Source organism: Heterodontus francisci, chromosome 16, assembly GCF_036365525.1.
Source record: "Heterodontus francisci isolate sHetFra1 chromosome 16, sHetFra1.hap1, whole genome shotgun sequence".
Classification (NCBI taxonomy): domain Eukaryota; kingdom Metazoa; phylum Chordata; class Chondrichthyes; order Heterodontiformes; family Heterodontidae; genus Heterodontus; species Heterodontus francisci.
Genome location: NC_090386.1, coordinates 95,148,010 through 95,163,995, shown reverse-complemented (window position 1 = coordinate 95,163,995; position 15,986 = coordinate 95,148,010). Strand labels below are relative to the sequence as shown.

General features: G+C 45.1%; 1 protein-coding gene across 1 annotated transcript in view; it reads right to left on the bottom strand.

The window, feature by feature from the left end:
• poglut1 (protein O-glucosyltransferase 1) overlaps nucleotides 1-12,898 on the bottom strand; it is a 52,957-nt gene extending 40,059 nt beyond the window's left edge. The window contains exons 1-2 of the mRNA XM_068048651.1: nucleotides 12,820-12,898; nucleotides 1,872-1,962 (exon numbers count right to left, since the gene is read on the bottom strand). Coding sequence (XP_067904752.1) covers nucleotides 1,872-1,962; nucleotides 12,820-12,898 — 170 coding nt within the window. The remainder of the gene's footprint in view (nucleotides 1-1,871; nucleotides 1,963-12,819) is intronic.
• Nucleotides 12,899-15,986: the final 3,088 nt, after the last annotated feature.

The following is a 15,986-nucleotide window of genomic DNA, read 5'->3' as shown; positions in this document are numbered from 1 at the left end:
TGTCTATTCTCATTTATTTATTGATACAGCACTGAAACAGGCCCTTCGGCCCACCGAGTCTGTGCCGACCATCAACCACCCATTTATACTAATCCTACATTAATCCCATTTTCCTACCCCATCCCCGCCTTTACTCAATTACCCTACCACCTACCTATACTAGGGGCAATTTATAATGGCCAATTTACCTATCAACCTGCAAGTCTTTGGCATGTGGGAGAAAACCGGAGCACCTGGAGGAAACCCACGCAGACACAGGGAGAACTTGCAAACTCCACACAGGCAGTACCCAGAATTGAACCCGGGTCGCTGGAGCTGTGAGGCTGCGGTGCTAACCACTGCGCCACTGTGCCGCTACATTACCATTTTCACAGCAAAAACTGATAGCCTATTAATGCATTTGTACCCTGTGGGGTCTGAGTTAGCAGTGAGGCTGTGCACCCACTTCTGAGGGGTATAAATCGCACACAGTTCACAAGCATCACACATCTAAGGGTATTTATCTGGTAGTGAGTCCCCACATTTTGACTAACAGTCTCTGCCATCATGTCCTTGGAGATTCCTTGCTTGAACTGTGACCTTGGTGAGCTTGCAGCTCACCACCACCTTCTCAACGATAATTAGGGAGGGGCAATAAGTGCTGGCCGAGCTAGCAATGGCCACATCCCCCAAAAGGAATAAAATAAAAATTTATACAAACAAAGGAGCACTGGATAATTCAAGAATCGAGAAACCTTCAATCCATTGCACACATGAAGTTAGACTGGATGTAAAGTAGTTCAGGAACAGTGAGAGAATGCAACAATGCATCAGACACATCCTATATTTCTCTTAAGGGTAGATTCTCTGAATCTCTCGCACGAGACTCAAATCCTCGGGGAAATGGTGCAGGGGAAGGGGGGGCGGGGAGGGGTTTGTGGGCTCACTGTGGTTTTCCATCCATGATTTTCTGGTGTGTACTCTTGGCTTGCATGTGCAAGAACTCCAAAACACTTACTCTTAAATCTTCACTACCACCAGAAACTAAGCACTTGCATTTGCTGTAGGGAGATTTACAGTTCATCACCCAATGTGCTGTGGGGGAGAATTAATTTTTCTATGTTCTTTCTCAGGGATGTAATAGTGGCAAGACCGCATTTATTGCCCGAGAAAGTGATGGTGAGCCACCTTCTTGAGAAATTGTTTTTACAACAGAGAGGTTTCTTAGTCTACTTCAGGGGGTCATCAGGAAAAAAACAGTGTGGTACTAGAGTTGCATGTTGGCCATACCAGGTAGACATAGCAAGTTCCACTCCTTTCTAAGAACATCAAGTGAATCAGATGGGCTTTCAGTGGCAGCTTTGGTGGACATTTTTCCCGGTGCCACCCCACACATTACCAGATTTAATGAATTCAATTTCACAACTTGCCCTGGTGGGATTTGAACTCTTGACATCTGGACACTGGCCCAGTACCAGGTTAAAAAAAGTGCAAATAACAGCAGGGGATGTGCTAGCTTGTGTGTTGTAGAGTAGGTTATTTCCCCCAGTGCATTGGGTGAAGTGCAATCTACCTGCCAACTATTAGGAAGGAGATACTTTTGCCCTTGTTGGAGAGTTATAGCAATATAATACTGTTTGACTCCTCCACCCTCTACTCCATGGATGCTTGGCCTCAATCTGATACTTGCCACCAGAGGCTTTATGACCAGGAGAATGAAGAGGTGGGGTAGGGCCGAATCTCATCTGGTCATCAATTGCAGGAGAATGAAAGGGAGTTGAAGCCACTGGCGTTCACAGTTGGAGGAAAGTGATAATATTAAAGACATAATTCAAATACAATAATGCACTTTACAAAGACTAGAAAGAATATTCTAAAGAGTAAGACCACACCGTTGGTGACAGCTGCAGTTATGCTGGTTGCAGGGTTGGTAAGATTGCACAGCTGCCGATATCCTGTCCTTATATTTAAGCCAAGTTTCATCTAAAAAATAAAGACAACAATGTCAGAAGTGGAGTCACGATCAACAAATGCGGAGTGGTTTCAACAGCTTGATTCTGGCTAAATTAAGAGAGATGCGTAATTCCATTCCATCCCTTCATTGCCCTGTTACTGCAAATGGGTCCAATTTCCAGCAAGTCTAATACATCAAATTTGCAAACCACCAGTGCAAAGGTATAGTAAGTATGTTAGTTAAAAAAAGAAATCAAACCTATGGATTTCTGGAAACTCCTTATTCCAAAGGCAACGTCAGACAAGAATGCTTACCGAACAACCCTAACGAATCAGAGCATAAGGATGGCTGGTTGAAAAATGACATTCACACAGGTGAGGTATGGATCAACAAAACGTGTAGAGGGAGCTTTACTCTGTGTTAAATGCTCCATACCTCATCTGGAGGCTGGTGGTGCTGACACTGGGTGGGAAAATGTAGTATTTCCGAACAAAGGCTGACATCCCTAACTTGATGAGCACAAAAATGAACAGGTGACCTTGGGCCATATAGCAGGAAGATCTTAAATGTTCAGAGTTACATATTTAATACTCTCAGTAATGAATCACCTTCACCTTACCAGCTAACTCTCCCGCCCAGTTGTGTTTGTAGCTTTCCCAGAATTACCAGTGCAGCGTAGTTTCACCAGAATACCAGGCTTAGAGGGTTAAATTGCTTAATGTTGACTGCAAGATTCTGTCCAAAGTCATAGCCAGTCGAGTCAAGTCTGCTCTGGAGTTGGTGATTCACACTGACCAGACCTGCACTATACCCGGCAGGAAGATGTCTGATAGTCTCGTGCTACTCAGGGATACGATCGCCTATGTACGGGACAGGAGGGTGGACACCTGCCTCAGCAGCCTGGATCAAGGAAAGGCTTTTGACAGGGTATCGCACACCTACATGATGGACGTGCTTTCCAAAATGGGGTTTGGGGAGGAAATCTGCAATTTGATCAAACTGCTCTACATGAACATCAGTAGCACAGTCTCAATCAATGGGTGGGAATCAGAAAGTTTACCAATTCAATCTGGAGTCAGACAGGGCTGTCCTCTCTCCCCTGTCTTGTTTGTTTGCTGTATTGAACCCTTTGCTGAGTCTATTTGGAAGGATGCGAGCATAAGAGGGGTGACAATCCCAGGTAGTGGAGGCACTCAGGTTAAAACCTCCCTGTACATGGACGACGTTGCCGTCTTCTGCTCGGATCCGCTGTCCGTTCGCAGACTGATGAGCTTCTGCAACCAGTTCGAACTGGCCTCGGGAGCCAAAGTTAACCACGGCAAGAGCAGGGCCATGTTCTTTGGGAACTGGGCTGACCGGTCGTTTGTCCTCTTCACCGTCAGGTCAAACTACCTGAAGGTGCTGGGAATATGGTTTGGAAGGGCTGGGGCGTGCACCAAAACCTGGAAGGAGCGAGTAGCCAGGGTACAACACAAGCTGAGCATGTGGGAGCAGCGATCTCTCTCCATTATGGGTAAGAACCTGGTCATCAGGTGCGAGGCGCTCACGTTGTTGCTGTATGTGGCGCAGGTCTGGCCCATACCCCACTCCTGCGCCGTGGCAGTCACCCGAGCCATTTTCCGCCTCATCTGGGGATCCAAAATGGACCAGGTCCGGAGGGACACGATGTTCAAACCTCTGGATAAGGGCCAGAAAAATGTACCCAATGTCGCCCTCATCCTGATGACTACCTTCATGTGTGGTTGCATCAAGCTGTGTGTAGATCCCCAAAAGACAAACTCCAAGTGTCACTACGTGCTGAGGTTCTATCTGTCCCCAGTTTTGCGAAGGATGGGATTGGTCACATTGCCGTGGAACGCTCCATCCAGTTGGACCGTGCCGTACCACCTATCCTTTGTGGAGCAGTTTCTGCGGAAAAACACCTTTGACCACCACTCCATCAGGCAGTGGGCTGCACGGAATGTCCTCAAGGCCCTACGGGAAAAGGAGATGGTGGATCCTGTCAGATGGTTCCCCGAGCAGACAGCCGAAGTCATTTGGCGGAATGCCTCATCACCAGAACTTTCAAACAAGCACCAAGATGTAGCTTGGCTGGTGGTGAGAAGGGCCCTCCCCGTCAGATCCTTCCTGCACGCCCGGAGTCTCACCCCCTCCGCACAATGCCCTCGAGGTGGCTGTGGTGGGGAAGAGACGGTTGCCCACCTCCTTCTGGAATGTGTCTTTGCAAAGCAGGTGTGGAAAGAGATGCAGTGGTTTTTGTCGAGGTTTATGCCAAGCAGCTCGGTAACACAGGATCTGTGCTCTACGGGATGTTCCCAGGGACGCACACTGAGATAAACATCAACTGCTGCTGGAGGACTATCAATTCAGTGAAAGACGCCCTTTGGTCTGCCCGAAATTTGCTGGTCTTCCAGCGCAAAGAGTTGTCCACGACCGAATGTTGCAGACTGGCACATTCCAAGGTCCAGGACAACGTGCTGAGGGACGCACTAAAGCTTGGGGCAGCTGCAGCAAAGGCTCAATGGGGAAAGACCACTGTGTAAGGTCCCCCCACCAAGCTGAACTGAGAGGCTGGATCCATGGAAAACCCCTCGAACTGTATGCAGAAAATATTTGTTTGCTGTAAAATGTATATGGCAGGTAAAATGAAATGGAAGGGTTGTGAGACAACTCACTCCTGTATTGAAGGAAACTGATCTCCTTTGCACTCTTTGTATTGTTTGACTTGGTGCTGTTAGGAACTGTTTTGTAATTTTTTTTTTACAGATTTTTATGAATAAAGTATATTTTGGAAATTTAAAGAAGTTAAATTACGAGGACAGCTTGCATAAACTTGCCTTGTATTCCCCTGAATTTAGAAGAATGAAGGGTTATCTGATTGAGATGTTTGAAATGCTAAGAGGATTTGACAGCATAGATACAATAAGGACTTTTTCCTCTGATGGGGAAATCAAGAACAAGGTGACATAATAAAATTAGAGCCAGGCCACTGAGGAGTGAAATCAGGTTGCACTTTTTCCAACAAATTATATAGTGTCTTTAATGTAATAAAACGTCTGAAAATGCTTCACAGGAGCATTATAAAACAAAATATGACACCGAGCCACATCGGAGATATTAGGTCAGATGACCAAAAGCTTGGTCAAAGAGGTAGGTTTTAAGGAGTGTCTTAAATGAGGAGAGTGAAGTGAAAAGGCAGAGAGGTTTAGGGAGGGTATTCCAGAGCTTGGGGCCTACGCAACCCAAGGCGCGACCACCAATGGGTGAAGCAATTAAATTGGGACATTCAAGATGTCAGAATTAGAGGAGTGCAGAGATCTCAGAGGGTTGTGGGGCTGGAGGAGGTTACAGAGATAGGGAAGGGGCTAGGCCATGGAGGGATTTGAAACAAGGATGAGAATTTTAAAATAAAGACATTGCTTGGCCAGGAGCCAATGTAGGTCAGCGAGCATAGGGATAATAGGGGAACAGGACTTAGTGCAAGTTTTTTTAATGCATTCGGGGGGGTATGGGCATCGCTGGCTAGGCCAGCATTTATTGCCCATCCCTAATTGTCCTTGAGAAGGAGGTGGTGAGCTGCTTTCTTGAATCGCTGCAGTCCTTGGCGTGTAGGTACACCAGTGCTGTTAGGAAGGAAGTTCTAGGACTTTGACCCAGCGACAGTGAAGGAACGACAATATAGTTCCAAGTCAGGATGGTGTGTGGCTTGGAGGAGAATTTGCATGCATCTGCTGCTATGTCCTTCTAGGTGGTCGAGGTCGTGGGTTTGGAAGGTGCTGTCGAAGGAGCCTTGGTGATTTAAGAAATAGGCAGCAGAGTTTTGATGACCTCAAGATTATGGAGGGTAAAATGTGGGTGACCAGCCAGGAATGCAATGGAATAGTCAAGTCTAGAGGTAACAAAGGCATGAATGAAGGTTTCACCAGCAGGTGGGCTGAGATGGGACGAAGTTGGGCAATGTTACGGAGGTGGAAAGAGATTTTTTTTTGAGGAAAGGGATGTGACGGCAGATTTAAAGGAGAGAGGGAAACACCTGAAGAGAGAGAACTGTTTACAATATTAGCTATCATGGAGACCAGAAAAAGGGCAGTGGAAATCTGGAACTCTCTCCCCCAAAAGGCTGTGGTTGCTGGACGGCAATTAGAGCTTTCAATACTGAGGTTGATTTTTGTTAGATAAGGGTGTCTGTCAATCAATGTGGATCAAAGATAGGTATTGGGGTTGAGATGCAGATCAGCTATCGCGTAATTGAATGATGAGATGATTGGCCTACTCCTGTTCTTAATGTCCCAACCATGGAAATGACAGCAGCATCAAATGAATGCAATGAATGAATAGTGTTTCTCACTCAATTTTGTAATTCCCCAGGAGCCTGTTTACAATAGCTTTCTTTGCAGTGCAGCAGTGCCACCATCAGGCAATTCTGATACTTCAGTTATATCTGATATTAAATCCTTCTGATAATTGAGCTGTTTCTCATCAACCAGGCTTGTACCAGCACATGCAATACTATTTAACATGAAGGCTGCTCCCCTAACAACTCCTCAAGCCCCAGCTCCTACCTCACTTTTTAGAATTACCCACAAGTAATCTTTGCAATCATACATTCTTATTCATGACTGTTTCCAAATGCCTCTTCTATATGCTTTCTTACTCCTCCAAAGCATTAATTAGGCAACACATAACATTGTAAAAGAAAATGTCATTACACCAGCTGAGAAGTTTAATTTGGAATGTACCTGGTTCTGACCGGCATTGACCGTGATAGGGCTACATCACTGCACAAGATTTAATCATCCAATTGTTTTAGTTAGAGACAAATTCTGTCTTACAAAATATACAAATGAAAACAGAAGTGTTGATTCTCCGTGTATGAAGATTTCCCCAATTTAGAACTAAAGCTGCAGGTCTGTGCTCCTTTCTGTGCAGGTTTCAATGTGGAGATTGATGCAGGCAGACACAGATAGGCACAAACACACAACCTCTGAAGAATGTTTCAAAATGTTTAGGTTTGGAATAATCTTGGCAGCTGCCCACCTCTACACAGTATTTACAGCTTTTATTTGCTACTATGTCCAGGAATTTAAAGCCAATGGGATTAAAGAGACAGTGATAGTCTGGGTATGAAATCAGCCAGGGGACAGAAAGCAGAGTAGTGGTGAACAGTTGTTTTACATTCTGGAGAACAAAAGAAATAGGAGCAGGAGTAGGCCATACAGCCCCTCTATTCTACTGATTTGATCTTGGCCTCAACTCCACTTTCCTGCTTCTTCCCCATAACCCTTGACTTCTCGATAGTCCAAGAATCTTCCCATCTCAGCCTTGAATATATTCACTGACTCGGTATCCACTGCTCTCTGGGGTAGACAATTCCAAAGATTCACAGCCCGCTGAGTGAAGAAACTTCTTCTCAGCTCTGTCTTAAATGGGCGACCCCTTATTCTGAAACTGTGCCCTCTACTTCTATATTCCCCATCAGGGGAAACATCCTCTCAGCATCTACCCTGTCAAGCCCCCTCAGGATCTTACATGTTTCAACAGAATCACCTCTCATTCTTCTAAACTCCAATGAGTACAGGCCCAACCTCCTCAACTTTTGCGCATAAGACAACCCCTTCATCCCAGGAATCAACCCACTGAATGTTCTCTGAAATGCCTCCAATGCAAGTATATCCCTCCTTAAATAAGTAGACCAAAACTGTACGCAGTACTTTACTTGTGGTCTCACCAACACTGTGTATAGTTGCAGCAAGACTTCCCTAATTTTGTACTCCATTCTCCTTTGAACCTAATTACTTGCTGTACCTGCATGCTAACGTTTTATGTTTCATGCATGAGAACACACAGATCCTTCTGTACCACAGCATTCTATAATCTCTCTCCATTTAAATATTTTGCTTTTCTATTCTTCCTACCAAAGTGGATAACCTCACATTGTCCCACATTGTACTCCATCTGTCAAATTTTTGCCCACTCACTTAACCTATCTATATCCCTTTGCAGACACTTTGTGTCCTCCTCACAACTTGCTTTCCCACCTGTCTTTGTATCATCAGCAAATTTGGCTACAATACATTCGAGTCATTCATATAGATTGTAAATAGTTGAGGACCCAGCACTAATCCTTGTGGCACTCCACTATTTACATTTGTCAACCTGAAAATGACCGATTTATCTCGACACACTGTTTTCAGTTATTTAGCCAATCCTTTATCCATGTTATTATATCATCCACAACACCATGAGCTCTTATCTTGTGCAGTAACTTTTTAAGAGCCACCTTATCGAATGCCTTTTAGAAATCCAAATAAAGTACATCTACTGGTTTTCCTTTATCCATCCTGCTTGTTACATCCTCAAAGAACTCTTAACAAATTTGTCAAACATGATTTCCCTTTCATAAGCACGAGAAATAGAAGCAGGAGTAGACCATATGGCCAGTCGAGCCTGCTCTGCCATTCAGTATGATCATGGCTGACCTTGGGTTTCAACTCCACTTTCCTGCCCACTCCCCATATCCCTTGATTTCCTGAGATACCAAGAATTTGTCTATCTCAGCCTTAAATATATTCAATGATGGAGCATCCATCCAGAGATTCACAACCCTTTGAGTGAAGAAATTTCTCCTCGTCTTAGTCCTAAATGATCGGCCCCTTATCCTGAGACTGTGCCCCCATGGTCTAGATTCCCCAGCCAGGGGAAACAACCTCTCCGTGTCTACCCTGTCAAGCCCTTCATAATCTTGAATGTTTCAATGAGATCATCACTTATTCTTCTAAACTCCAGAGAATACAGACCCAATTTACTCAGCCTCTCATCATAGGGCAACCCTCTCATCCCAGGGGCCAATCTAGTCAACCTTGGCTGTATTGCCTCCAATACAAGTATATCCTTCCTTAAATATGGAGACCAAAATTGCACACAGTATTCAGGTGTGGTCTCACCAAAGCTCTGTACAATTGTGGTAAGACTTCTTTATCCTTGTACTCCAATCCCCTTGCAATAAAGGCCACATGCTGTCAGGCAAATCCCCCACCTGCCAAGACTGAGGCACACATTATTTTGCCACATGAACATTAAAACTTAAAATTGCAAACCCTGACTGGAAGGACATTTGCACAGTACCAAACAATGTTGAAACAATGGGGACCCAGCAGTTGCTTCCCCAATACACAGAAGTGGTCAAACTAGTGTTAGTCACATGACTAGCTGGCTGGAGTTTCTGAAATCGAACTCTGAACAAAGGGATTGAGACAGAGAACGCCATGACATCTCCTCTCCTGTCTCTGCCTTCATCTCTTCACACAGAACTGAATCTTGTGAAAACATGTAAAACTCAAAATAGGTTTCCTATGTGAACAAGGTTTTAAGAAGACTACTGGGCCCCAACGAAACACCAAGAGCATATCTTCAATCAAGGACTACAGCGAGATTGAGAAACAGTAACAAGATATTGCCTCAAACTGTTCTACCTGTCTTTTCTTCTGCTCCTTTCTGTCCCTATCTGCATGTTTATATCGTGTGTGCACGCTAGCGTGGGCATGTCGTATATCTGTAGACGAGAACAGTATTAGAGTTTAAGCTAAAGGTTTAATAAATCTCATCTTTCTTCTTTAAACCAAAGAAAGCCTGTTTGTGCTCATTTCTTTGTCTTATAATTGGAAAGTTGTGAGCAAGGATTCACAAAGGGGAAGCTCAAAACATAGTGTGTTTAAAATTAAACCCTGTTACAATAAGACTAGGTGAAGACAGCAAAAGAACCCTGGACACATTGCTCACCTGGTCATAACAATGCCATTTGCTTTCCTAATTGCTTGCTGTACTGCATGCTAATTTTGTGCTCCTTGAACGAGTACAACCAAGTCTCTGTGAACATCAACATTTACAAGTTTCGCGCCTTTTAAAAAATATTCTGCTTTTCTATTCTCACGACCAAAGTGAATAACCTCTCACTTCCGCACATTATGCTCCATATGCCACCTTGTTGGTTTTCATAAAACCATGTTGACTCTGCTTGATTGTATTATGATTTTCTAAATGTCCTGCTACTACTTTCTTAATTAAAGAGTTGCATTTATATAGTGCTTTTCACAATGCCAGACATCTCAAAGCGCTCACAGTTAATGAAGTACTTTTTGAATTGTAGCCACTGTTGTAATATAGGAAATGCGGCAGCCAGTAAGCACAAGGCAAACTCCCACAAACAGCAATGTGATAATGACCAGATAATCTGTTTTTGTGATGTTGCTTGAGGGATAAATATAGGCCAGGACACCAGGGTTAACTCCCCTGCTCTTCTTTAAAATAGTGCCATGGAATCTTTTACATCCACCCAAGCAGGCAAATGGGGCCTCGGTTTAACATTTCCTCCATAAGACAGCACCTGCAACAGTGCAGCACTCCCAGCACTGGAGTGTCAGTCTTGATTTTTGTACACAAGCCCTGCAGTGGAACGTGAACCAAGATCCTTGTGATTCAGAGGCGAGGGTGCTACTAACTGAGTCATGGCTGACACAAATACTCCAGCTCCCCAGGGATCGGTATTAGCACCACTGTTTTTTTTGATATGTACTAATGCCCTGAACTTAAGTATACAGGACATTTCAAAGTCTGCAAATGTTACAAAACATGAAAATGTAGTAAACAATGAGGATAGTTACAGACTTCAGGAGGACATAGACAGACTGGTGAAATGGGCAGACAGATGGCTGATGAAATTTAATGCAGAGAAGTGTGAAATGATTCATTTGGGTAGGAAGAATAAGGAGGCAATATAAACTAAATGGTACAATTTTAAAGGGGGTGCTGGAACAGAGAGACATGTAAGTGTAGGTGTTTTTGAAGCTGGCAAAACATGCTGTTAAAAGGGCATTTGGGATCCTTGATTTTACTATTTGAGGAATAGAGTACAAAAACAAGAAAGTTATCCTAAATCTTTACAGTATACAGGTTAAGTGTTAGCTGGATCATTATGTTCAATCCTGGGCACCGCACTTTAGGAAGGATGCCACGGCCTCAGAGGGTGAAGAAGAGATTAAATAAGGAGAAAGTGCTTCCAGTGGTAGAAGGGTCGGTAATCAGAGGGTACAACATTAAGGTGATCGGCAAAAGAGCAGCATTTCTACGCAAGGATCTGGAAGAGTTCAATAGCAGATTGAATAGTAACTTGCAAAAGGGATAAATACTGGAAGGGAAAACATTTATAGGACTATGCGGACAGAGCAGGGATGTGATTAATTGCATAGCTTTACCAAAGAACTGGCACAGGCATGATGTGCTGAAAAGCCTCCTGTACTGTATCATTCTATGATATTTCTGATACATAACATACAAGAAAATTACCAATTAAAAAGCAAAAAACTGTAAATTTGATACAAAAATAGTAAAAGATGGGAACACACAGATCAGTCAGCATCTACTCTTTCCATAAAGTATTACGGACTCAAATCAGTTAAAGAAACAACTTGCATTTATGTCGTGCTTTTCACAAAATCAAGAAATCCCTGTTATTTTATAAGCAAATGCAGTAACCAGTTGGCACAGCAAGATCCCACAAGTAGAAATGACACAATTGAGCAGTTAATCTGGTTTATTTTATTGTGCATTATATTTTATTTGATAGATTTGATTTTTATTTTATTGAATTGAGAGATACAATGTTTACTAGGATGCCAACTGGAATGACAAATAGTGACACAGGAGCTTTTATGTCCACCTTACTGGCAGATGGGGCTTCGGTTTAATGTCTCATCTGAAAGATGGCACACCGACAATTCAGCAATCCCTCAGTAATGATGTGTCAACCCCTTCAGGGTCTTAAGTGAATCATGCCCACACCCCACATTCATTTCTGGCACCTTGCACGACACCATTCCTCATGCACTATGTCATATGCCGAGCACTGTTTTCCCTCTTATCCTATCTCACCTCTCTCCAAGTACTATATGCCATTCTATACCCCACTCAGTCCTCTACCAGCTACAGCTAAAAGGCTGGTGGGTGACTCGATTCCAGCCATCATCTTTCTGATGGCACATTAAACAGCAGTTCCATCTGCCCTCTCAGGTGGATGTAAAAGGTGTCATGATTTCTTCTGGAAGAGTTCTCCCAGTGTACTGGACAGTGCATAACGCTCAATCAACATCACAAGACAAATATTAGCTAGTCATTTATTGCTGTTTGTGGGATCTTGCTGTGTACATTATAGCAACAGTACCTCAGGAGCACTGAACTGGCTGTGAGCACTTTGGGATGTCGAGAAGAGCAGTATATAAATGCTGTACCCTTGCTTCACCCCCTTTCCCCATGTTGAACCCCCAGTCCCCCCTCCCCCCCATGCGACACCCCCAGTCCCCCCTCCCTCCCTCCCCATGCTGAACCCCAGTCCCTCTCTCCTATGCTGTACCCCAGTCACCCTCACCCCATGTTGCACCCCCAGTCGTCCCTCACCCCATGCTGTACCCCAGATCCCCGCCCCCATGCTGTACCCAGCCCCCTCCCCTTCTGCACCCCCAGTCGTCCCTCACCCCATGCTGTACCCAGCCCCCCTCCCCCATGCTGTACCCCAATCCCCCTATGCTGTAGCCCCGACCCCCATGCTGTAGCCCCGACCCCCATGCTGTAGCCCCGACCCCCATGCTGTACCCCCCTCCCTCCCCCTATGCTATACCCCAATCCCCCCATGCTGTAGCCCCGACCCCTATGCTGTAGCCCCAGTCCCCCTCCCCCCCCATACTGCACCCCCAGTCATCCCACCCACCCACCTATGCTGTACTCCCTGCTGCGCCCAATCTTCTTTGCTCCAAACGGCTGAATTTGAGGAGCCGCTTCTAAACCCGGTTTCGGCTCGGGATGAGAGGATGCGGCCCGGCCGGGAGCCGCTTTACCTGCTCGGGCGCTGCTGCCGGCCGCCCACAGACTCTGACAGCACACTACCACCACCAACAGCCGCCATCTCCTCGCCATCGCACACTACGCCTGCGCACATCCACCGTTCCGCAATCCATTCATCAGCCTGGCCACTCGTTCCCATGGAGATCAGCGGAGGCCTAGTTACAAACTGCCACCTGAGACCAGCAGCTAATTGGGCAATGCTGCTGCCGCAGTGACTTACTCCACCAGTGATATAAACTTTCTCATTTATTTTGCTTCTTTAAATACAAACAATTATCAAATACACAGCTTATACACTCTAGTTGAATATATTCCTGGAGGTTTCACCACCTGCCTGCAAGTATCCTGCCATTGGTAGTATTCTTGGAATTATTGTTAACTGTGAGCAGGATAGGGATAAACTTCAAGAGATCATGGGCTGGTGGAATAGGCGGACAAGTGACAGATGAAATTTAATACAGAGAAGTGTGAAATGATACATTTTGGTAGGAAGAATGAGGAGAGGCAATATAAAGGGAACAATTCTAAAGGGGGTGCAGGAATAGAGGGGGTATATGTGCACAAATCTTTGAACAAGAACAGTACAGCACAGGAACAGGCCATTTGGCCCTCCAAGCCTGCGCCAATCTTGATGCCTGCCGAAACTAACACCTTCTGCACTTCCGGGGCCCATATCCCTCTATTCCCTTCCTATTCATATATTTGTCAAGATGTCTCTTAAACGTCGCTATCGTATCTGCTTCCACCACCTCCCCTGGCAGCAAGTTCCAGGCACTCACCACCCTCTATGTGAAGAACTTGCCTCACACATCCCCTCTAAACTTTGCCCCTCGCACCTTCAACCTATGTCCCCTAGTAACTGACTCTTCCACCCTGGGAAAAAGCTTCTGACTATCCACTCTGTCCATGCCGCTCATAACTTTGTAAACCTCTATCATGTCGCCCCTCCACCTCCGTCGTTCCAGTGAAAACAATCCGAGTTTTTCCAACCTCTCCTCATAGCTAATGCTCTCCAGACCAGGCAACATCCTGGTAAACCTCCTCTCCAAAGCCTCCACGTTCTTCTGGTAGTGTGGCGAACAGATTTGCACGCATTATTCTAAGTGTGGCCTAACTAAGGTTCTGTACAGCTGCAACATTACTTGCCAATTTTTATACTCTATGCCCCGACCGATGAAGGCAAGCTTGCCGAATGCCTTCTTGAATACCTTATCCACCTGCGTTGCCACTTTCAGTGACCTGTGGACCTGTACGCCCAGATCTCTCTGCCTGTCAATACTCCTAAGGGTTCTGCCATTTACTGTATACCTCCCACCTGCATTAGACCTTCCAAAATGCATTACCTCACATTTGTCCGGATTAAACTCCATCTGCCATTTCTCCGCCCAAGTCTCCAACCGATCTATATCCTGCTGTATCCTCTGACAATCCTCATCATTATCTGCAACTCCACCAACCTTTGTGTCGTCCGCAAACTCACTAATCAGACCAGCTACATTTTCCTCCAAATCATTTATATATACTACAAACAGCAAAGGTCCCAGCACTGATCCCTGCGGAACACCACTAGTCACATCCCTCCATTCAGAAAAACACCCATCCACTGTTACCCTCTGTCTTCTGTGACCAAGCCAGTTCTGTATCCATCTTGCCAGCTCACCTCTGATCCTGTGTGACTTCACCTTTTGCACCAGTCTGCCATGAGGGACCTTGTCAAAGGCTTTACTAAAGTCCATATAGACAACATCCACCGCCCTTCCCTCATCAATCATCTTCGTCACTTCCTCAAAAAACTCAATCAAATTAGTAAGACACGACCTCCCCTTCACAAAACCATGCTGTCTCTCGCTAATAAGTTCATTTGTTTCCAAATGGGAGTAAGTCCTGTCCCGAAGAATCCTCTCTAATAGTTTCCCTACCACTGACGTAAGGCTCACCGGCCTATAATTTCCTGGATTATCCTTGCCACTCTTCTTAAACAAAGAAACAACATTGGCTATTCTCCAGTCCTCTGGGACCTCACCTGTAGCCAATGAGGATGCAAAGATTTCTGTCAAGGCCCCAGCAATTTCTTCCCTTGCCTCCCTCAGTATTCTAGGGTAGATCCCATCAGGCCCTGGGGACTTATCTACCTTAATGCTTTGCAAGACACCCAACACCTCCTCCTTTTTGATAATGAGATGACTGAGACTATCTGCACTCTCTTCCCTTGGCTCATCATCCACCAAGTCCTTCTCCTTGGTGAATACTGATGCAAAGTACTCATTTAGCACCTCGCCCATTTCCTCTGGCTCCACGCATAGATTCCCTTCTCTGTCCTTGAGTGGGCCAACCCTTTCCCTGGTTGCAAAGCGGGTTAAGAAAGCAGCTAATAAAGTATTCAGGCTCCTGGGCTTAAAAATAGAGGCATAGAGTACCCCAGAAGCAAAAGTGACACAGGTTCTATTGAAGCATTCAAAAGGGAATTAAATGGTTATATGAGAAGGAAGAATGTGAAGGGTTATGGGGAGAAGGTGAAGGCATGGAACGGAGTGAATTGCTCTTTCGGAGAGCCGGTGCAGACACGATGGGCCAAATGGCCCCCTTCTGCACTGTGACAATTCTGTGATTCTGTTCAAAATCTGGATAGAGTAGATAGGGAGAAACTGTTCCCATTGGAAGGATCCAGAACCAGAGGACACTGGTTTAAGGTGATTGGCAAAATAAGCAACAGCGACATGAGGAAAAACATTACGCAGCTAGTGATTGGGATCCGGAATGCACTACCCAAGAGTGTAGTAGAGGCAAATTTAATCGAGGCCTTCAAAAGAGAACTGGATAATCAGCTGAAGAGAAAAAAATTTGCAGGGCTACAGGGAAAAGGTAAGAGAGTGGGACTAGGTGTGTTGCTCTTGCAAAGAGCCGGCACAGACATGACAGGCCAAATGGCCCCCTTTTATGCTGTAACCATTCTATGGTAGCCAAATACATCCATCCACACCTTGCCTTGTGCTGCACCAGTCACCCAACATGTCATTACGATGCCCTGCCTTCCCATGCCAATTGGAAGCAAAGAATCTCCTCCTAACCCAACTGGATTCTTGACTATCTTTCATTTTCCTTCTCCAATGCTTCTATAACTAATGAACAGAATTGTATGAAAAATAACACACTATTTTAG